The sequence below is a fragment of the Macrotis lagotis genome, chromosome X (genome assembly GCF_037893015.1).
Source record: "Macrotis lagotis isolate mMagLag1 chromosome X, bilby.v1.9.chrom.fasta, whole genome shotgun sequence".
NCBI classification, from domain to species: domain Eukaryota; kingdom Metazoa; phylum Chordata; class Mammalia; order Peramelemorphia; family Peramelidae; genus Macrotis; species Macrotis lagotis.
In genome coordinates this window covers 286,038,070-286,061,011 of record NC_133666.1, presented here as the reverse complement: position 1 = coordinate 286,061,011, position 22,942 = coordinate 286,038,070, and the positions used below count along the sequence as shown (strand labels likewise).

General features: G+C 37.9%; 1 protein-coding gene across 4 annotated transcripts in view; it reads right to left on the bottom strand.

Moving 5' to 3' along the window:
• Positions 1-2,990: 2,990 nt before the first annotated feature.
• Positions 2,991-22,942, bottom strand: part of GDNF (glial cell derived neurotrophic factor) — a 57,129-nt gene continuing 37,177 nt past the window's right edge. For 3 of the 4 annotated variants that reach the window (XM_074200444.1, XM_074200445.1, XM_074200446.1), the window contains one exon: positions 2,991-6,330. In XM_074200444.1, the coding sequence (XP_074056545.1) occupies positions 5,855-6,330 (476 nt within the window). In that variant the 3' untranslated portion in view covers positions 2,991-5,854. Of the gene's footprint in view, positions 6,331-12,219; positions 12,336-22,942 lie in introns of those variants that run through there. The other variant, XM_074200447.1, reaches the window with a different exon arrangement.

Below are 22,942 nucleotides of genomic sequence, written 5' to 3'. Positions count from 1 at the left end.
GGCCTATCAAAAGCCAGGTAGGCAAGGTGGGTTGTAAGCCACACATGATCCAGGGGATTGCTGTTGTTGTTCAATTGTATCCAACTCTTTGGAGTTTTTCTTATTTCCAGCTCATTTTTGTAGATAAGGAAACTGAGGCAAACAGGATTAAGTGACTTGTCTATGGGCAAGTATAATTAGTAAGTTAGTATCACAGACCACATTTGAATTCAGATCTTTCTGACTCTGGGTCTGGTGCTCTATTGCATACACAGCAAGGGGATGGGAAACTGCTTTGTAAAAACCCTTTTGTGATTTCCTTCCCTCCTTCCTTCCTTCCCTCCTTCCCTCCCTCCCTCCTTCCTTCCTTCCTTCCTTCCTTCCCTCCTTCCCTCCTTCCTTCCTTCCTTCCTTCCTTCCTTCCTTCCTTCCTTCCTTCCTTCCTTTTCTTCTTTTCTCCCAGTGTTGTCTTTAATATTCATTGATACATAATCTCTTAATTTAGAAATTAAAGTGGGGAGATAAGGCCTTGGAAAACAGGAGTTAAGAAATGTGTGATTTGCCTCAGGGTCCCCTATCCTCTAGGTCCTAGCCTGTAACTGAGCATCCTTTCAGTTTTTCCTTTTCTTGGTGGCCCCTGGTATTACCACCTCTCCTCATAAATCTTGATTGCTACAGAAATGTGCCCCTTAATTCCTCCCTTTGAATTTGCTTCTTAAATTACTGCTTCTTTATTAGAATTGAAAGCATAGGAAAATAAACAGGGATTTTTTTTAGTCCACACTTGTGATTTTATTGATATTGGGATTCCTCAGAGAGGAAACACTCTTTATCAATGCATAGCAGCATCTGCTCTCCAAATTATGGTTTTAAAGTTGCCCCAGTGCCCAGGGGCTAAATGTCTTGGCCCAGATGTGTCGGAAGAAGGATTAGAACTCAAATCTTTTTGACTTCAAGACTAGTGCTTTCTGCCAGGTGCCTGGTATCTTGGCCAGAGTAACATAAGCAGTAAAGTGTCAGGAGAATTTGAACTTATATATTTTTTAACTGAAGCCATTCTTTGCTCAGCACATGTTGCCTCTGGAGTGAGGCTAAGCCATAGTCAATATTTCTTTCCTTCACTATTTCTTTCTTGACCTCCCTCCCTCCCTCCCTCCCTTCCTCCCTTCCTTCCTTCCTTCCTTCCTTCCTTCCTTCCTTCCTTCCTTCCTTCCTTCCTTCCTTCCTTCCTTCCTTCCTTCCTTCCTTCCTTCTCTTTTTAAAGATGCATCATTTTAAAGCATGTTTAGAGCTGAGGATGGTTGGATAAGAGTCCAGCCTCAAGGTTCCTCCCCAGCCCACCCTATGCCTGAGGGCTCACAGATTCACATTAATGCTCTATCTCACCATCCCCTCAACTTCCCTAACAGAGCCCTATCTTGAAATTCTTGTCCTGGGGTCAAATTTATTTGGGGTGGTGATTGGAGGGAGCAAGAATTTACAAACCAGACACTCCAACAGAGTTTGGCATGAAATGAATCCCAACAGCATGTTATTGAATTCTCTTAATAAAACACTGGATAAAGGACTGTTGGGAAGAATAATCACCCATCTCTCAAACAAGTAGGAAATATAACTGGGAAAAAAAGCTCCAATGTGTCCAAAATGACTTATCTTTGTTCTTCAAATAGAATTGAGATATGAGGACTCTCATAAACAAAAGATTTTGGGAATCATTTTGAGAAGGGTGAGGGCAGCTTAAGCAAAATATAACACTGCTCAGAATACCACCTAAATGAAAATCCAGATTAGAGAACTGGTTTCTGAGGGTAATGTTAACTTCAAAATTTTTTTGATGCTTTTTAATGAAATCTTTTTTTTTTTTTTTAGTTTTTTGCAAGGTAATGGAGTTAAGTGGCTTGTCCAAGGTCACACAGCTAGGTAATTATGCTGTATTTGAGGCTAGATTTGAACTCAGGTCCTACTGACTCCAGGACTGGTGCACTAACCATTGTACCACTTAGCTGCCCCCCCCCACCTTTTTTTAAGGCTTTTTAAAAAATTGTTTATGAGGATGGATCAGTGAAGCTACCTGTAAATTTACAATGGAACATTGAGGTTGTCTGTGAATTAATCTGTTGTTGATCACTTCTTTTTCAGTTTTGTCTAACTCTTTGTGATTCATTTGGGATTTTCTTGGAAAAGATACCAGAATAGTTTGCCATTTTCTTCTCCAGCTCATTGTAACAGTGAAGAATTGAGGCAAATGGGTTAACATGACTTGCCCAGGATCACACAGCTTGTGTGAGTGTCCAAGGTCAGATTTGAATTTGGGAAGGTGAGACCTGATCCAGGTCTGGAGTTTCTTTCCACTGCAATGTAGATATGAAACTCGAGGGGATGCTAGAGGTTGTTTAGTATGACCTCCTCATTTGTAAAATGAGGAAAACCAAGATCCAGGGAGGTTAAGTATCAAAGGCAGGATATGGCATGTACAGAGAGCTAGTTTTTCCAAGGAAGATATGGATTCAAATCTTTTTCTGACATTTGTCACGTTTTGACAATGTACTGAGCAATGTACTTAGTAACCCATCAGTACTCTAGATAATCCTCCGAGCCTGTAATTTGCAGAGAACAGTCTCCTCTTTAGGATGCTCTCTATATTTTTGAATCACAGGTCCAGCCCCAATCTAAGTCTTCTTCCTTTGTGTAGCATGGAATGAGTAGTAGGCTTTCTCAAGAAGAAAAGGTCAATATGTATCCTTTCAAATATGATTTACTTTTCCTACTGTTATCTTCCTGCACCATTGAAACACTTTTTTCTTTTTTTTGGAGGCAAATGGGACTTATCCAGATCACACAGCTAACAAGTGTCTGAGGTAGGATTTGAACTCAAGTTCTCTAGACTTCAGAGCCAGTTGCCACTGTACCACCTGGCTACCCACCTGAATTAATTTACAATCATGCCTTTGTGGACATGGTAGCAGGAGTCAGAGGGAGATAGAGAGCCCTGTTACCTAGCAGTAGAGATATTTAAACATTTATTGCACAGTATGTTTGATGAGGGGAGTGAGATAGAGCACTTAAGTAGTAGCTAGAGAAAGTACAAAGTACAGAGAACGATAGAAATGAGCTTTTATTTGTAAAAAGTTACAAAATGATATTGTACAAAAATAAAGTTTGTAGAGAACTTTGGTTGTATAACACAAATGACTGAGACATAGATCAGAGGTGAAATCAGAGCTTCCAAAGAAGTGCACTCCTATTTTAGATGGTAATAATAATAATAATAATTATAATAATGATGATGATGATGATGATGAAAAATCACAAACTTTACCCTTTTGTAGATTAGCTGTATTTAGATCTGCAAAAGTTCAAACCTGCTTATGGTGTGTAGGTATACAGAAAATGTACCACAGCCCTCCCTGAAATATTGCAGCCAGTGAAGACAAGGGCTTGGATTCTAATGCTGCAAGCTAATTTAGGCTGAAACTTAAAACAAAAATCAGCAGTTAACTCTGCTCACAATCAATATTATCTGAGCGAGGTTGATAATTCTGGGGGTACACTTTGGAATTCTTGTATAGTAAATTAACAAACAGATTTGTCTCCTATAAGAGCTACACGACCTAGCTTTCTCATTCTTTTGGGAAGGATGATTGGGAGTCATCCTGTCTGTGACTTCCAGTATGGAGCTGCAGGAAGAGCAAAGTAGGGGTGGGGAGGAGGAGAATTCACAGGGATTAGTATTGGTAGCTGATATATTGACTTGCAAAAGATCATGGCTAATTGATTGGAAGCCAATTGGAATTCCCAACTCTTATCAAACCATTGCTGCTAATAGCTAAGTATATTTTATCTTGATTTAAAAAAATCCCTTTTCTGACAAAAATTTTTAAAAAAGCATAGAAGCCCCAATATAGAGCCCAATGTTATTTTTCTCTATGAGTGTACTTTCTGATAAGCTTGTCCCCCACTTTGGGGGAACACTGGCAAAGATAGCTACCTACCCCTATGCTTTCTTCCACTCCATCCACCAGAATCATTTTGGGAACTTCAATCCAGTCATATACATGTTTCTGTGGCCAGGCCAGAAGCCTCTGACCTCCTCAGTCGTGTTGTGTTACCCTAAAGGGATTTTACACGAAAGGAACAACTCACTACTTACTGGTCTGAGGTTGTTGTCAAAAAGTTTTTTGGGGAAAATGGGGCAATCTGCCTCTGGGTAGGTGACCAGTGTGCTGATCACGATATTCAGCACCTGGCTCCCAGCTCAGAATATTCCCTTCTCAAATCAGGTATATTTTGTTTTCTTTTGTTTTTCTGTGTGTGTGTGTGTGGGGGGGTTGTTGTGTGAATGACTCGTAGTGGATTATAGCAACTTTGGCTGTTACTGAACATGAATTGTTTACCTTTTAGTCAACATTAAAATCCAGGACTAACTACTAAAAGGTATTATGCCTTTTATATATATATAGGCATATTATAGATAAATACATGTGGAAGGAAAAAAGCTTAAGTACAACATAGAGTGAAAATTATGGCATGTTTGTTCAGTGTTGGAACATCAGAGAAATAAAACCAAGTGCCACTGGTCTCTGCTCATTGATCTGTGGAAATCATCTGAGAAAGGGGGTATGGGGGTCCCTCAGAAACATCGCTTCTCTTCCTGTTTTTAGATGAATGGGTGGCAAACAGGTAGATTTACAGATTTTAACCAGGAAGTTTTGTGGAAAAAAAGGTAAAGTAAGTGATTTTTTTTTGGCTAACCAAAAATTCAACATTTTTAAAAGCATGGACCCTTGTTCCCAATTTGATTCTTCTTTCTTTCCTTTCTTTCTTTCTTTGTATTTTGCAAGCACATTACACTTTGGCACCTTTAGAAAAGAAATTTTAATAAATAAGGGGAAAAAAAGAAACTCATTAGTGAATTGTAATAAATAATAATAACTTAAATCTCAATAAATATTCTTCTATATATTTCTGTATCTGAAATGGATGCATTGCATCGAGTACTCTATCTGGCCACTGGTGACCAAGCATAAATGTAGTGATGATGTGACGTTTGTCCAGCTGTAAACTGAAAAGAGACCTGTTTGTCTCCTTGTACACCGAGGTGCATCTGGCTTTGTTTTTCCCCTCACTCTCCTAGAAATGTATGCTCCTTTCCTATTACCAAGAGTATATAAAGAAAATACTTTTGGGTTTTCTTTAGTCAGTGAATACAGCCTGTTTCTATCCACTTTCTTACCACCCAACACACTATGTTAAAAAATCAATAACCCACCATTAGATTCCTGTCCAAGTTTACCTCAGGCCTCAACTCTGAAGTCAAAAGGCTATTTCTAGTGTCTGTTTATTTTATATATAATATATATTTGGGGGGAGGGAGAGGGGAAAGATGGGAGGAGGGGCAGGTATGCCCTAACTGAGTGACAGAAAAAAAAATATAGCTTCCTGACTTTCAGTAATGACTCAATGTGGCATGAGTTTACACCAGCCTCGTCTGCCTGGCATCACCAAGCGTGAAAACAAACCACAGGAGACTAAGTGGTTGTGTCCTTCCAGCACATTCTGAGCTGATGATATGGTGGATGGTACCAAGTGAAATGGCAGTGGCCGCATCCATCCAGGACACCGGCCTGAGCTTGTGATGCGCCTTGAAGTTGCTTTCCTGTAAAACTAGAGGGCCGTTCTCTCTCTCATCCAGTCGTCTGTGGCTGGACCTCCCTCCACCAGGCTCCCACGAGGGCAGCCTTCTGCCTGGTTCTCCTCCTTCATCTCCATCCTTGGTCCTCATTCTCCATTCTGGGCAAACATTTCCTGGGAACCTTGGTCCCTTCCTTTGCACTGTAGCAGGAATGCAATACATAGCCGTCTCCCGGAAACAGAGTCAGATACATCCACACCTTTTAGCGGAATGTTTTTTCAGTATGTGGTAAACCAAGTTATCGTCTAAAAATGACAGGTCATCATCAAAAGCAGTAGGCCGGCAACAGGCCTGCCCGATTTTGTCACTCATCAGCCTTTTCTTTTTGGTTAAGTTTTTTAATATTTTGTCATAGGTGGTCTCAGCTGCATCACAAGATCCGCTGCAATATCGAAAAATCAATTCTTCTTTGGTTTCATATCCCAAACCCAAGTCAGTCACATTTAAATGTATGGAGGTTAAGACACAGCCCCGGTTCCTGCCCCTCTGTCCCCTGTGCCTCTTTTTATCTGCATTGGTTGCTCCGGCTTGTCTGTTCCTCTCCCGCCGAGGAAACAATTCGGCTAGTTTGTCTGGCGACCGCTTTAGTCTTTTGATTGTGTTGTGAATAAAATCCACAACATCATCCAACTGGTCAGGATAATACTCCGGCATATTTGCTGTTTTTTAAAAAAGAAAAGACACAAGTGTTACACTCAGGAGGCAATGAATAATAATAATAACAATAATAATAACAGCAACAACAACACCACCATCTGCATTTTAAGTGACCAGTAAAGTAATCCCCTCCCTGAGAAGTCTGGGGAAATAAAAAGGGAGGAAAAAGAAAAGGATGGGTCCTTCACCTGGAAGACTTATTTGAGAACTTAGATGTAAAGGATGTTCACAACCTTAAATAGGAGGAAAACCTCTCTAAATAAAGCCAGTGATGAGCCAGGAGTTAAGTGTCCTGAAATGATGGATAAATGCTTCTCTGTAGAGAATTAGTCCATTAATTTGCACAAGTTGTTTTCTGCTACTGTGAGATTTTGAAAGAAGAGTTTGACTGTTGAAGATTCATCTTCCTGAAGAGGTTGAGGGGTTTGTGCTAGTCAACCTAACTGACAAGTTTCAAGAAAGCCAAGAAATGAATGAAGAAGAAAAGTTGTTTGGGTAGAATAAATTTAGAAGTCATGAGCACAAATAAGGGGTTTTTGGGTTGTTTTTGATCAGCTCTATGATGTCATAAGCATAGGTAACTCCTGGTGAGGAAATCTCCTCTGCTAACATAGAAAGGTACCCATATGACAACATCTGTTTATCAAGACCTAAATGGGACCAACCCTGAGAGCTTAATATGGTGGGGGGGACTTGAAAAACCCTCTTCCTATCTTTGAGGCTAAAGTCAAGAAGTATTTATCTCAAAATGCTCAAGGAAAGGGCCAGGAGAGGGCAGAAACGATCCCAGGTCGCAGATAGGTAGCTAGGTGGTAGAATCAGGTAACACCATGTATGCAAAGAGAAACAAAATACGCAAATCCATAGGTGAGTAGAAAGGCAGGTGTGGAAGGACTGGGCTGGTATTTTGCTTCTTCTCGGTTTCCGTGTGACTAACAGATACAGCCAAGGACTGAGAGCCAAGGATTCTGGCTTCTGTTTATAGCAGTCTAGCTGACTTCCTGTGCAACCTGAGGTGAGGGAGGAGCCCTCAGCCCTGGCTTCTGGGGCTGCACAACCAGAACAGGGATGGCTTTGGAGTGGTCTTACAGGGAAGGATGAAATGATGTCCTTAAGAGGCTAAGATTGCCTATTAAAAACTATAACATTACTTTTCTATGTAGACAAACTAGAAAGCATTCAAAAGGGGGCCAACAGGATGGTGAGAGAGACCAAGGATCAGAAAAAGAAATTATTCACCATAATTTATATATAATAACTAGGCACTGTGATAAGCACTTAACAGTTATTCTCTCATTTGATCCTCACATCAACCTTGGGAGGAAGATGCTATTATGATTCTCATTTTTTACAGATGAGGAAACTGAGGCAAGGCACTTGCCCTGGATCTCAAAGCTAATAAATGTCCAAGGTAAAATTTGAATTCAGATCTTCCTGACTCCAAGTCTGGTGCTCCCAACTGTCCTGATATGATAGTTTAACTTAGAGAAGATTTAGGGGAGACCCATAATAGTCTTCAGGTATTTGAAAGGCTGTTGTACAAAAAAAGATTAAATATAGTTCCCTTGACCTATTCAGGTACAAATAGTAGCAAATATTGGAAGCAACAGAAAAGTAGATATAGGGTTAATGTAAAGACAAGCTTTCTAATAATTAGAGCTGTACAAAAGTGGGATGGGTAGTCTCAAGAAGGAACTGGCCCCTTCTCCCTGGAGGTCATCCAACAGACCACCAATGGCTGAGGATTTTGTAAAGGGGATTCCTTTTTGGTTATGGGTAGGATTGGTGATCTCTTCTGACTTCCAAATTCTTAGACTAATTCGATTTTTACTTGAGTTGACTAGATTCAACTAGGTAAAAATAAATTTATAAAGTTCCTGGCCAACATTAACCTATTTGTCATTTACAACAAGCCTGGGAATTACTATTTACAGGTATTATTGGTCCTATTTTTTTTGGTCAGGCAACAGGGTTAAATGACTTGCCCAAGGTTACACAGCTAGGTAATTATTAAGCATCTGAGACTAGATTTGAACTCAGGTCCTCCTGATTCCAGGGCCAATCTCTATTCACTGCACCACCTAGTTGCCCCTATTGATCCCATTTTATTTGTGAGGAAAGTTAGGTTTAAAGAGATTGAGTGGCTTGCTCCTGTTCACACAGCTAATATGTATTAGAGTTAGGATTTGAATTTACTGACTCTGGGGTTAACTATGGTTGTGGAATGGGTCCTTATTGTAATGGCTGAGTTTGTTCTTGGGCTTATGTTATATATCAAGGCAAAAAGGCCTAAATTAATTCTACTCACTCAAAATTACAATCAGAATGATCATCATTTTGCATGACTTTGCTTTGGTGATTACCAATAAAACTGATAAGCATATAACAGGATTTATTCTAACACAGACCTTTATGTGTAACGATTGTTTCTCTTTATTAACATAAGATGTAGTTGCTAACTTTGGAGTTAGGAGGATCTAGGTGCAAATCCTGATGAAGTCTGTTTCTTTGCTTGTTAAATGGGTATAATAATTCTTGGGTTACATCCACAGGATTGTTATATTCTAAAGAGCTATGCATATTATGTAATAATAATAATAATATGTAATTATTATTACAATCTATTTATTGATATAGCAGGTCCCACCTATCCTGTGTCATAAAACAAAATCCTAAACTTCTCTAGCCTCTAATGCATAGTATAAGAAATAAAAAAGCAAACTCTGTGTGATCTAATATACCTTATTCATTTAATTTTTGAAGATTAGAATTTTTCAAGATTGCATTTATTACACTAGAATCTATAAGAAAGTTTTGATGCCTTCACTTTTCTTTAAGGAGTAGATATAGGGTTAATGTAAAGACAAACTTTCTAATAATTAGAGCTGTACAAAAAGTGGGATGGGTAGTCTCAAGAAGGAACTGGCCCCTTCTCCCTGGAGGTCATCCAACTGACCACCAATGGCTGAGGATTTTGTAAAGGGGATTCCTTTTTGGTTATGGGTAGGAATTGGTGATCTCTTCTGACTTCCAAATTCTTAGAATTTGGAAAATTAGAAAAATGCAGGTCCTATTGAAAATTTTTTTTTCATAGGATTTTGTAAGAAAGGAAGTTTTGGAAGAAAGGACCTTGGAGGTCATCTGGTCCCATCTATTCATTTTAGGGATGAGAATCTAGACTCAGGGAATTACTTCCCTGAGTGACATGTGCTCTAGGCCACACATGTAGTAAGTGGTAGAACTGGGACATGAACCCAGAGCTCCTGATTCCAAATTCATTGCCATTTAGCAATGCAACTTCTCTTTTTACCTCACTCCCCTCCCAACAACCTCCCAGCCAGCTCCCTATATCTCAGCCCAGATCCATGAATGACACCTTCCGTGAGAATGATTTCTCCTCCTTGTGGAAACTCTGAGCTTGACAAATATTATGTATATTATCAGACAAAGGTTAATAATAGGTTAATTGTTTTTCTTTTTCTTTCTTTTAAAATCTTTGTTCCAAAATATGGGGAAAGAAAGTGGGGGTAGTGTGTGTGGAGATAAATGCAGAAACAAAAGGCATCAATAAAAACAGAATAACTTTTTTTTAGAATAACATTTTTAAGAATAAAATATTAAAGAAAGAGAAAATGTGAGCAAGCGAGAAGGGTCTGTCACCCTATTGTCCCTTGATCCAGGACAAGGCCTGACCTCAAGATCATCTTTAACATTGGAACACTCCCAACTCAGGGGTACATACTCTTCCTTTCAGCTTTGCACAAATGTGATATTCTAAGTCTTTATGTCTATAAAGCACTTTGCAAACACTAAATTGATAAATAAATATGACCTATATTCATTCATTCATGATAATGATAAAAATGTGGAACTAGGCAGAGCACTTCAGCATATCACTAGAAAATTGTCAAGGTGATCACAATCCATTAATCAGCATTTATGGTATTGGAATAGTCATTTAACAAATTCTGAATCTATTTAAATGTACTATCTTCCATTGCACAGTTCTAGGTTTTTCCTCTAAGGAGATTTCCTACCAATGATATAATTTTCAAATATACATTGTCTACATTAGAGAGCTTAATTCTTAGGGATACTTTCAAGTCCCTATACATACACACACACACACACACACACACACACACACACATATATTCAGACAAATATTTAACTGGAAAGCTAATTCAGTTATATATTTGTCTGAATAAAGGGAAACAAAGATGAGGATAAAAGAAATTATTCAGGAATAGAAATGTAAAACAAACACTCAATTGAGTATGAGATCACCAGGTCTATAGTATTGTTTTTGCCCAAGTAATTCTATCAAAAAAGGAAAAGATATTAGTTTGGTTTGACTCATTCTTGGTGGACCCATGTTTGTTCATAGTGATGGATATTTTCAAAGATTAAAAGGAACTTGGAATTCTAGATGAATTCTCTCATTTTACAGATGAAAGAATGGAAATTCTCAGAGAAATTAAGTGACCCAAGGTCACATAGGGAGAAAGAAGTGAGAGAGTTAGGATTTGAACTCAAATCTAGCTATCTGAAGTTCATCACTTCAAATTCATCACTCCTTCCATTGAATCACACTTAAGTTTTTCATTTTTTCATCTATTTCACAATTTTACTAGGCACTAACTTTAAGTCCATCAGTTCATTATTTCTAGAATTAATTCCTTCTACTGATCCTCTCAACCCCTTAGAAATCTGGGGTAATGTGGTTACTTTCTGATACCTTTCCCATTATCCATATTTTTTAAAGATGGCCAACAGTGGGAGTTAACAGGAGAATTCTCTCAGTGGGTCCAGGAGACCTCAACTCAATTTGTTCTTTCATTATTTTTCTTAAAAACTTGGGAATTTCATACTCTCTTAACCATGCTTTCCCCATACCCTTTCTAGTCTAAGGAATATTTCCATTTTCCCCTCTCATTTATTAATATTATATATAAAATACATAATGTTTCATTTTCAGGGTGGCCTGTCTCTTCTACTTTGAACATAGCTATAAAGGCCCTTTCTGATGTATCTACCATTTTATTGAAAGCCTTAGCTTATTTTGGGCTTTAGTGTATACCTCTTTTGTATTCTGACTTGGTTACCTGCCCCTGCTTCCATCTTTTCTAAATGTCCTTTTAACTTTGGAACTTATCAGCCAGTGTTTCTTTAGATACCACCCCCATAAGAATTATCTGTGACTGAACTGTCTGAATTCTTTTAAAGAGCCTCCTATACCCTCCTGAGCTATTTTCCCTTTTAGACTCTCTGGGGATGAGATCATGCTTCTCATTTCTCTGAACTTTTTGAAACAGACTTTCTCAAAGTCACTTGCCCATTTACCACCTAAAAATTTATCTTAATTTTAGGTACTGATTTTAAATGATTTGATGAAATCAAATTTACATTTCATTAAGTATACATTAACTCACAACTGGGGATGACAAGACAGAATAAATTACAAGAAGAAATAAATATTTCTTAGGTATTTCCCCGAGCTTGCAGACCCCAAAATGAAAAATTACTTCAAAATAGCTATCACATTGCTATAGGCTCCTCATCACTCACCACTCCTGGACCCCCTTCCTCAAGCTTCTTTCCATTTCAATCCTACACTCAGTTGCCAAAATGATCTTCCCTAAAGTATAAGTCAGAGTGTCAACTCCTCTACTTAATAAACTCCATTAGTTTCCTAATTACCTTCAGGATCAAGTATAAAATCCTTTGTCACTTCATAACTTGGTCCCTACCTACCTTTCCAGACTTCTCCTATGTTAACTTCCTCTCCTCTGCACTTTTTAACCCTGCAAAATTGGCCTGGTTTCTCCTGACCCCCTCCTACTGTTGAAATCACCTCCCATTTGTACTATATATGTCTCAGATATACATACCAGTTCACATGTTGTTTCCTCCATTAGACAATAGGGATTTCATTTTTACCCCTCTCCAAGTCCCCAGTGATTAGCCTGGTCCAGAGTTAGCACTGTTAATTACTCTTTCTCTTTATTCTTGGGATTTATCAACTGAAAAGGAGACACAAAAGGGTCTGCAACCCATAGGGTGATGCATTTATCATGTTTTTATTCATGCTTTTTTTTTCACATTACATCCATTTCCAGATATATCCTTTCCCTGCTCAGTTGACCATCACTTGTCACAACCAAGATTTTTATAAAGGGGGGGAAAGAAGTTTAGTTAAATGAACCAACACATCCACCGAGTCTAGTAATTTTTGAATTATTCCACACCCAGGGCAACATTCTTTTTCTTTTTTTTAGTTTTTTTCTTTTGCAAGGCAAATGGAGTTAAGTGGCTTGCCCAAGGCCACACAGCTAGGTAATTATTAAGTGTCTGAGACCAGATTTGAACCCAGGTACTCCTGACTCCAGGGCTGGTGCTTTATCCACTATGCCACCTAGCCACCCCCAGGGCAACATTCTTGAAAAGAGAATGTGGAATAGTATGGCTATAGAAATTCACTTAGTAGCTATAGACATCTTAGGAAAATTTTATGGTCAAGTCTCTTTGATTTTTACCCCACAAAACCTACTGAAGCAGGTCATGAAAGGGCATAGATGAGGTCTTTTCTGGGAAGACTCATTAACTGAAATACGTTTAATAATTAGCTACCAAAGGGGAAATAAATACAAGTGTTCCCTGAATAAAACAAAGCAACAGCTTCCTCATCTGTACAATGAGAGGGTTGGGCCATATGACCTCTATCTAAGGTTCTGGCCAGACTTAAATCCTATGATTCTACAAAAACCTCATAGATAAAAATGTGAAATCATAAAATGGAAGATGGATTGTATTTGATAACATTTAAAAAGGATTCTCCAGAAAAGAATTTCTATTCCTACATTTAATTATTTATATTTCTATAATTAAGTGATGACTTAGAATTTGATGTTAAGCATCAACATGAGATTTATCAGAAAAGAAGATAAAAGTATTTGTGAAATTTTAATAATGATGATTGGGGAGAAAACAGATTTAGAATAGTTTAGGAATACATGTTCTGTAAACTGTATTGAGGGAGAATTAAGTCACTCCTTGCCAATGAGGTAGCAGTACCTAAAACATGCTCAGAACTTCCCAAGGGACTCCAAGAATGATAATTTTTTTTAAATTTTTGATTCTGAAAGATAATTCTGCTTAAAAATAGGTCTGGTTTCCAAATGGCCTGAAATATCCTACAGTGATCTGAATATGATAACATGTTTAAACTTTAATAATAACATCTCTGTAACCATGATTCTGAAGTGACTCTTTGACCCACAGAACAAATTATAAACATTTGTTCAAAGATGAGCTATCAAAGGGGATGTCTACAGTATGTGAAATAATGAAGTCAAATTCAGGGCATGATGGCTTGCTCCCTCAAGAAATCATAACCACCATTTGAATTTTTTTTTATTTTGACTCAGGGGCTTCATTTATTTATTTATTAGGAAATATGATAGGTGGCTTCCTCTCCTTCCCTTCCCTTCTTCCTTATCTAGAATACCAAGGAAAAGAGCTTAGTCAGTTAAGGGGATCAGCTCTCCTTTTATCAGGGTTAGAGATCCAGTAATGTGAAGATTTCTAATACTACCTGTGCTTGGTGGACTGACAACAGAATATCAATGCTAGAGTAATCAAATATACTTTATACATTCCACCAACTTCATTGATTTCGTTAACCTAGCCATTTGGGGGTAGGGGTGGTGCAGGTCAAATTCCAAGATATGAAGGCTCCTTTTGAATTAATGGTTTATTGTATTAGTTGCTGAAAAATATAATCAATAGTATGTATACTCAAAAATTTGCATTAATATTAACTCTGGAAAAGAGATAAGGAGCAACTATAGCATTAAGAAAAACAACCTTGTTCTAATAAAAGAATCTGTTCTTTCCACTTTTACTACTGACAATATGAGGCCTGGAGCTTCAGAACCCATTAAGGGAAATCTTGATGTGTTGATACACTTAGGAGCATAAGAGTGGGGTCATGATTAGCTAGTCACCCACTTCCACTGAGAATTCTTAAATGAACTTTTAAGAGTCTACTACCATGAATTTTGCAGAGAGGATGAAGATTCTTGAGACCAGAGACTCTTTTGTTCTTTTTTCCCCCCCTAGAGTTTACAAAAGTACCTTGAGGATGTTGGTGCTTAAAAAATTATTTCTTGAGTTATGTCTAGGAAGAAAACTGTTGGGTAAAAAGAGAAGCATATTGATGTGCATTCTACTAAACTACAGGTACTTCACTTTTTCTGGGTCATGAACCCCTTTGGTAATAACCTAGGGAAACCTTTGGACTCTTCAGAATAGTCTTTTAGGTGCATAAAACAAAATACATTAAATTCCAAAGGAAATCAACTATACTAAAATACAGTTATCTCCTCTCTCTCTCTCTCTCTCTCTCTCTCTCTCTCTCTCTCTCTCTCTCTCTCTCTCTCTCTCTCTCTCTCTCTCAAGTTCACAAGTCCTAGTCCTAGAACTCATGGGCAGAAGGAAGGAGTTTTATTTGGATTTAGTTCCTCAAAGTAACTTAGTACAAAGTAAGATAGAAAATGCTTTCTCTCCTAGGTCTGGTATGCTGTACAGACCTTGAATGGTGCTTATTAGTATTAAATAAAGTTGATGGTATGATGTTTGCAAACTTAAAAAAAAAGGGGGGGTCAAAAAGAGCCCAATACCTATTTATTTCCACTATGATAGAATCTTTTGGAAAAATGTGTCCATTGAGATGGAAAGTAGCCTTATAAATACTAAAACAATAAAAGGCACTTAAGCCATGATTCAGAGAGCTTCCAAATATTTGGGCATTTTTCTATTTTAAAATGTTTTAACTTTGATGCATTGATAACATAAACATAGTGTTACTTTAACTAATGAAACCTTTTGGCAGGGCAGGGTTTAGGGGGCACTCTGCCCTTGACTGATGAAGAAAAAAATGGAAAATTTTTGCCTCAGTAAAAAAGGCTTGAAGAGTGAGTTATTTTGTAAAGACAATGCTGTTTTACAGGAACAATGGGGGGGGGGGGCGGTTCAGTGAACTTCCTGTAATGGTTATGCTATAATTAAAATTAGAGTAGTCATTCTCAGATGCTGGTTGGGATTAGTTGATAATTTTCAACCTTCAGAAAATAAATTTTTGGATAGTAATTTTCTCTTTAAAAAATGGAGCTTAGGTTTGGTCTTCTATAAGAAGATTCTCTGAGGACAAAGATGTACTACTGTTTTTCATTGTTCTAGACATAGTATCCATAACAAGGAGGGTTAATCATTGGAGTTGCTTTATTTTCATATCCTGTCACCCCTCATTCTCCAAATTCTGGGTGGATTAGTCACAAACTGTTGTAATCTGATGGAGGGAAACCCTTAAAGGTGGAGACGAGACTTCTTCAATTTACTACCTAAGAATGGAAGAGACACGTGATTGGTAAATAAAGAAAAGGATATGACTGAATGCATTTGGAGTTTCCATGGCAGAATTCTCTGTAGTTGAATTGAGAACAATCCAATATGTCATTATCCTATGGCCAGAAATAGGGCAATGATTCTATCCCTCTGGTGCAGGAGAATCTGAGGAAGGGAGATTCTTCCCTTTTCCTGCCCATTTTCATCATTGTTTTATTAATATGCACAACATCCTTATGAGGTTAGGGCAAGCATTTGAGTGTCTGAGTGGCTTGGAAGTATGCTGAGACCATAGCCTCGCCTGAAGTAGTCCCCAGGTTTCCTCACTTGGGGTTGATGTCCAACTTAATAGGCTAAACTCTAACAAGCAAAGCTGACATGGGATCATTCCAATCTGGACCATCTGATTTGACTGGGGTTGCCTTCAGAGAGAGAGAGAGAGAGAGAGAGAGAGAGAGAGAGAGAGAGAGAGAGAGAGAGAGAGAGAGAGAGAGAGAGAGAGAGAGAGAGAGAGAGAGAGACAGAGAGAGAGAGAGAGAGAGAGAAATGTGTGTGTGTGTGTGTGTGTGTGTGTGTGTGTGTGTGTGTGTGTGTATTTGTAGTCTTCTTAATCACATCCAAGATGGGAGAAGAGCAGCAGCAAACTGGAAAACACCAGATGTTTGAGCTCAGTTTGATTTAGCTGCTTTTTTTTAAAATAGGCCCAACCTGATTTTTTTACTTAAGTAAACATTGGTTTTCAAGCAATACATAAAGCAAATGCAGGTACAAGTAATGTATATAAAATGAACATATAACCCATCCATGAATTAGTAATCGAAATCTTCATTAAGATTCTTTGAAGGCAGTTCCCCAGCTCAGAAGCTCCAGTTAATGAAGCTTGCATAGTTCATTTTATTTCAAATATACTAGGGACAAGTAATGCTTGTCTTTGTATTATCTAATTATTTCAACCAGAAATGAGGAACTTAGATTGAACATCCTATTACAGGTGCATCCTAGGTGCACTATGAATGAATGTTTTCTTCTTCATTAGACAGAAAGTTCCTTAAAGAGTATATTTTTTTCTTTACAGCTTTAGCATTTAGTAGAATACCTTGCTCACAATAAGTGCTTAATAAATGTCTGCTGAATTGAATTAAGCAAAAGTATCATAGAATATGGGTTTGTGCAAAGGATAAGTGAGAAGTGGACTCTCTGCTTTATAAAATAATTCACTATTTAAGTCTTCTCAATAGCAAAAGTCATTGATGTATTTAAAACAGGTATGATATATTTGATGCATATATAGCCTTTTAGGACCCACTGAATTCTTATGGAGTATGCTTTAGGTTTGACTACATATATTTGATGGCAGAAGTCCAGACAGAAGGTGATAGTGGTCACTCTTTTCCATCTTCATGGACAACTTCAGAAAGAACTTGTGAGAGAGGAAAAAGGTGAAAATAACCAAAACATAAGCAGACGTATGCTGATAAATGTGTAACAACTGACAAAAAAAAAAGAATTTACCTGGACACCTGCATTATTATTTTAAAATTTTATTTATTTATTTAAGGTAATGGGATTAAGTGGCTTGCCCAAGGTCACCCAGCTAGGTAATTATTAAGTGACTGAGGCTAGATTTGAAGTCAAGTCCTCCTGACTCCAGAGCTGATGCTCTATCTACTGCACCACCTGGTTGCCCCAACACCTGCATTATTAACATATTCTTCCTCATTTTCTTTAAGTCTAGATAATCAACAAAACAAGAAATCAATCCCTGATTTAAAGGGTTTGCTGATTTTGGAGGTATAAATTTAACAATGGTTTTTGCCATAATGTTTGAGCTGTCTAGAGCACTAACCATAAAGGGTCAATGCAATATCACTTTAAAAAGGCCCATTGTTGCTTAGGAAAGGAAGAAAATATTCTAGACTCAAAAGACCTAGGTTAAAAATCTCACTGCTTAGTACCCCTGTGACCTTGGATAAGTCACAATCTCTCTGGGCCTCAGTTTCCTCCGTGGTAAAAATTTGAGGAGTTGGACCAGAGGGTCTCTAAGGTCCCATCTTACTTTAGTGCTGTGAGTCCATGATCCTTGAAGGACTGTCTTGATCCTGTCCTATGCCTTTTCCTATACCTTGGAGAATGACTTTTTCAATTCCCTGGATATATGGCACAAATCTGATACAATTTCAGGAATATTGAGAGTCCTATCTGGGGGTTGAGAGGAGAAGGGTATTATCCCTCAGTAATGCCTCAAAGACAGTCTGGAATGTATTGATACCCAACTTCATATTGGTGGGTTTTATAATTTCTCTCAGTAGGAGAGAGACTGCCACCTGCTGCTTCCCTCATACCCTGGAATCAGCTACTCTGGAAAATATAGTCATTCTGTGCTAGCATCAAGTGGTTTTAAACTTTGTTTGCATAGTGACTCTTTTGACTACTCTTTCAAATGAATACAACCTCATCTTGTATCTTATATTTCATATTAGACTATATTCATTTATGTCTTTTTTGAAACAAGAGGCAGTGTTATATAGTAAAAATAAGAGAGCTGAGTTGTTCTTGCCCTAGGACTTAGGCAAGTCACTTACCTAGCCTAAGTCACCATTTCCCTAACTGTAAAATGAACTAGATTCTCATTAAGGGCTCTTCCAGTTTGAAACTTCTCATTTTCTCAGAATTTCAAATTACTTTTCCTTATTCTCCTGTTTTAAGAATTTTCATGATGTATTCAACTCCTATTGGATATAAAACCATGGCTAGGAATCACCAACTGTGTAATCTGAATAAAATGAATTATACTTTGCTATTGTTTAACTTCCAGGAATGTCTCACACTCAGAAGAGTTCAGCCATACTCTAGCTAATAGGAGTACAAGTCCAGAACTAGAAGGAATCTTGGAGAACATCTAATTCAAATCTCTTTCTTTCTTTCAGAAATTTTAGGTGTGTGTGTGTGGGGGGGGAGGAACAAGCATTTATTAATCACTTACTATGTGCTAAATGCTTTACAAATATTATCTCATTTGATCATCACAACAATCCTATGAGGTACACTTGTGAAAACTGAGGCACACATTTGCCCAGTTGCTACTAAGAGTCTGAGGCTGATTTGAACTCTGGACTTTCTGACTCCAGACCCGACATTCTATCCATAGTACAAACTTGCTGTACCTCTTCTTATTTTAATGATGATAAATCCATGACCTAATAAAACTAATCAATTTGCCCAAAGTTACACAGGCACTAAGATTACATGGGTTCTAAGTGTCAGAATCAGGATATGTGAATCTAAATCTTAATAGTTCCGAAGCTATTGGTTATTCCACTGTATTAATCAGTGCATCTTCCTGAATTCAATCCAGTCTCAGTCACTTATTGTGTGACCTTAGGCAAAAGTCACTTAATCCCTATTTGCTTCAGTTTCCTCATCTGTAAAATGAACTGGAGAAGGAAATGACAAACTACTCCAGCATTTTTGCCTAGAAAACCTCAAATGGGGTCACAAAGTCAGACATGATGAAAATGGCTGAACGAATAAAGGACTTCACTAGGATGATATTCTTACTCTTGGAAAGAATTCTGGAAAATTTTTGGATTTGCTACTATTTCAAAGTTTTGATTTTATTTGCCACTTGATCTGAATTTTAAAGATCTACATGGTGGCAACTAACATCACATTTTGATGCACCAAATATGAACAACTCATGCAAAAACAGTGTTAGAAGCTTCTTACCATTTAATGAGAATATTCTGGTTCTAGGGTGATCCCCAGTTAACCTGAGGGACTTAGGAACCAATGCATCTTCCTGTGAACCATTATTAGTTGCTACAATTTACTAATTTATTGTGCCCAGTTAGAAAACTACCAGCATGCTTTCAACATGACCAGTGGTTTGTTGACAACAAGGCATGACATTGGTTTATTTGAAAAGTATTTGCTTTGTAAAAACATCAGTGTTTTGTTGGTTTAAAAGCATTTCTGGATTCTCTCAAACCCAGAGAACAAAAGCAGTTAGAATGCAAATAATTTAACAGTATAGTAATAAAGCCATGGAAATAGTCTTCAGAAGTCATTGAAATGGTATTTATTTACATTAGTCCCATCCCACTTTTGCTAAAAACATCTCTGCCTCCTGGCCAAAGATACATCTTTCTATTCTTTCTCTTATAACTACACTAAGAGAAAACCAGTCTCTCCTTATAAAAAACAGAGCAAAACAAAGATCCAAATTTCAGAGTTGGAAAGGCCCTCAAGAGTTCAACCAGTTCAAGCTGAATCCAAATGTGAATTCTGTCCTCAGACAGTATCCCCAACAGGTGACCATTCATTTAGCTTGATGTCTTACAATCAACAAGATGCATAATCTCCCTTTTTGAAATATCTCCATTTTACTTTTAGATAGCTTGGATGGCCAGGAAATTTTTTTCTCCTATTAAGACAAAATTTGCCTGTCTACTTATGACAAATTTCTTGGAATGCTTCTCCAGCAACACAGATCACTACAAAAACCAAAATTGGGAATAGTGAAGTTATATTAATTTGGGGGATTCAAGGTCTGATTGTAATTTGGCATGCTCTCTGATTTCTGAATATATGGCCAACTTCCCTAACAACAGTGTAGTAGTAAAGTTCCTGATTTCTATATTTAGAAATTAGCTAAACATGTAACAGGGTGTGCACTTGTTAACACCTACCTATCTGTCTATCTATTTATCCATCCATCCATCCATCCATCCATCCATCCATCCATCCATCCATCCATCTATCTATCCATCCATCCATTCATCCATCTCTCTATCTGATTCTCTGCTAATCTTCTTGTTCACCATCATCATCTTCATTCTGCACCCGGTATGCATATTCTAATAGAAGCTCAGCCAAAGGTTTTAAACACTCAAGGAAGTAATAAACACCAAACATTAACAAGTACTCACACTAGGGAGTGTTCAACATGGTGATTTGGAAGAAAGAAAAATTTCACAGGAAAGTTTACAGAATGCCTGACTTCCTCCAAAACAACAATACCTAATCCCTTATTGTATTAACCAATTCAACTGAATAGAGTGGAAAACCTAATGAAGTCCTCTATAAAATCATTGCTGCCCCTTTCCCCTCTGCCAGTTGTCTTTCCTTCCCAACACACTTCCCTTCCAAGGCTTACTACTCTCCAGTTTACGCCAGAACTGAACTAGGGAGCAGCTGAACGAGATAGAAGGGAATGGGGGGTGGGTTGAGGGACTGAACCAACAAGAGAGAGAAGGGAAAAGAGAGGGAAGACAGGACTGGAAGTGGATGCATGGAAATGTGCTTTATAACTGGAATACTTTGATGAGTGAGCTTTTTGGAAAATAAACCCAGGAGTCTCCAGTTAATCAGATCACAAGTTAAATTCAAATCCATGTTATCTACATGACAGAAGTTAAAAACACTCACCAAAGAGAACTCAGAAGCCTCAGAGTTCTAATATTACAGCAAGTTGCACAACCTCTCTGCCTCGGTTTTCTTTTTTTAAAATTGGAAGAATTGTCTCATTGGTATTTTCATAATCCTGGCTCCTTCCCGAGACTTTAAACTTGTAAGTTGTGAGGGAGCACGTCTCAGTATTATGTAAGTGCAAAATTCTCACAGACATGGTTTGAGGAATGATGTTCATTATGAGCACTAGAGTTCAGGTCCCTAATCTCTCAAAGGATTTTCATTTTTTACTTGGGGGGAGAAATGCTCTAGACAAAACACGACAATTCTCTTTTTTTGCTAAAGTAGGATTGACTTAACATCTCTCATTTTTGTTGTCTTTCAATTCTCCTTTACCATTTTCCTGACTTCTTGTTGTGATTCAGTCAAGTCCCATTCTTGGTGACCCTATTTGGAGTTTTCTTGGTAGAGATACAGGAGTGTAAGAAACCATGATGCGGGAATATGAAATTACCATTTCATCTTTAGCTCATTTTACAGATGAGGAAACTGAAGAAGAAAGGGTTAAGTGACTTGGTTGGGGGTCACACAGCCAGTAAGTGTAGCCAAATTTGAACTCAGATGTTCCTGACTCCAAGTTCAGTGTTGGGGAACACATCTAGCTGCCCATCCTGGCTTAAGGGTCTCATAACCTTCAATCTGCACTAATGTATCTCTCTGCCTCTTATCTCTCAATGGAAAGAGAATTTTGGCAGACATTATCTAGTAATAGTGTCTAAGAACAGAGTTAGAAGGGATCTCAGTGTTTGATTCCAGCCACTTCATTACAAAATTTAGGAAATTAGAGCTTAGACAAGGGAAGTGACTTGTCCAATGTGTCCTAGAGTTGGGATCCAAATCCAAATGCTCTGATTCCAAATTCCAATCTGACATCATTCTCCTGATGTAAAATCTTCAATTACTCCTCATTCCTATAGGTCCCAATACAAACTTCTTAGCCTAGAATTCAGGGTGTTCTCTTTCATCTATTTTTTCCAGAAAGTGTTTATCCCTTATTTTAGGGAATTCACAGATGAACCATCATCTTTCATGAGCCCTTCAACTGGATAATGCTTAATGATGCAGGGAGAATATCATACCATTTGCCAATGCTCTCTCTATCCAAGCTTCCACTATGACTAAAGTGAAGAACTGAGAGGATGCTTCCTTCAGAAGGGTCCACTTCCACTCTATATTGATTAAAACAAAATTGGATTTCTGTCTGAATTAAATTAAGACTCTTTATCCCACAGACAATGCACAACCAACTTCCAAATCCTATCCATCCTTCTGAGCATAGCTTTTTACCTTCTGCATTAGCCTCCTCTCTGACCACTCCAGCCCACTCTCACTTCTCTTTTCACTCAGTTCCTATAGCCCTTAACATTTTCATTCCTCACACTTATCAGATTGGCTAAGATGGCAAAAAAGGAGAAATGATCAATATTTGGAGAAGTTATGGGAGCATTGGGACATTGATACATTGGTGGTGGAGTTGTGAACAGATCCAGCCTTTCTGGAGAGCAATATGGAACTATGTCCAAAGAGCAATAAAACTGATCATACCCTTTGACCCAGCAGTATCAACACTAGGCCTATAGCCAGAAGAAATCATAAAAAAATAGGAAAAGTTCCACATGTTCCAAAATATTCATAGCAGCTCTTTTTGTAGTGGCAAAGAATTGAAAATTGAGGGGATACCCACTAATTGGGAAATGGCTAAATAAGTTATGGCATATGAATGTTATGGAATACTATTGC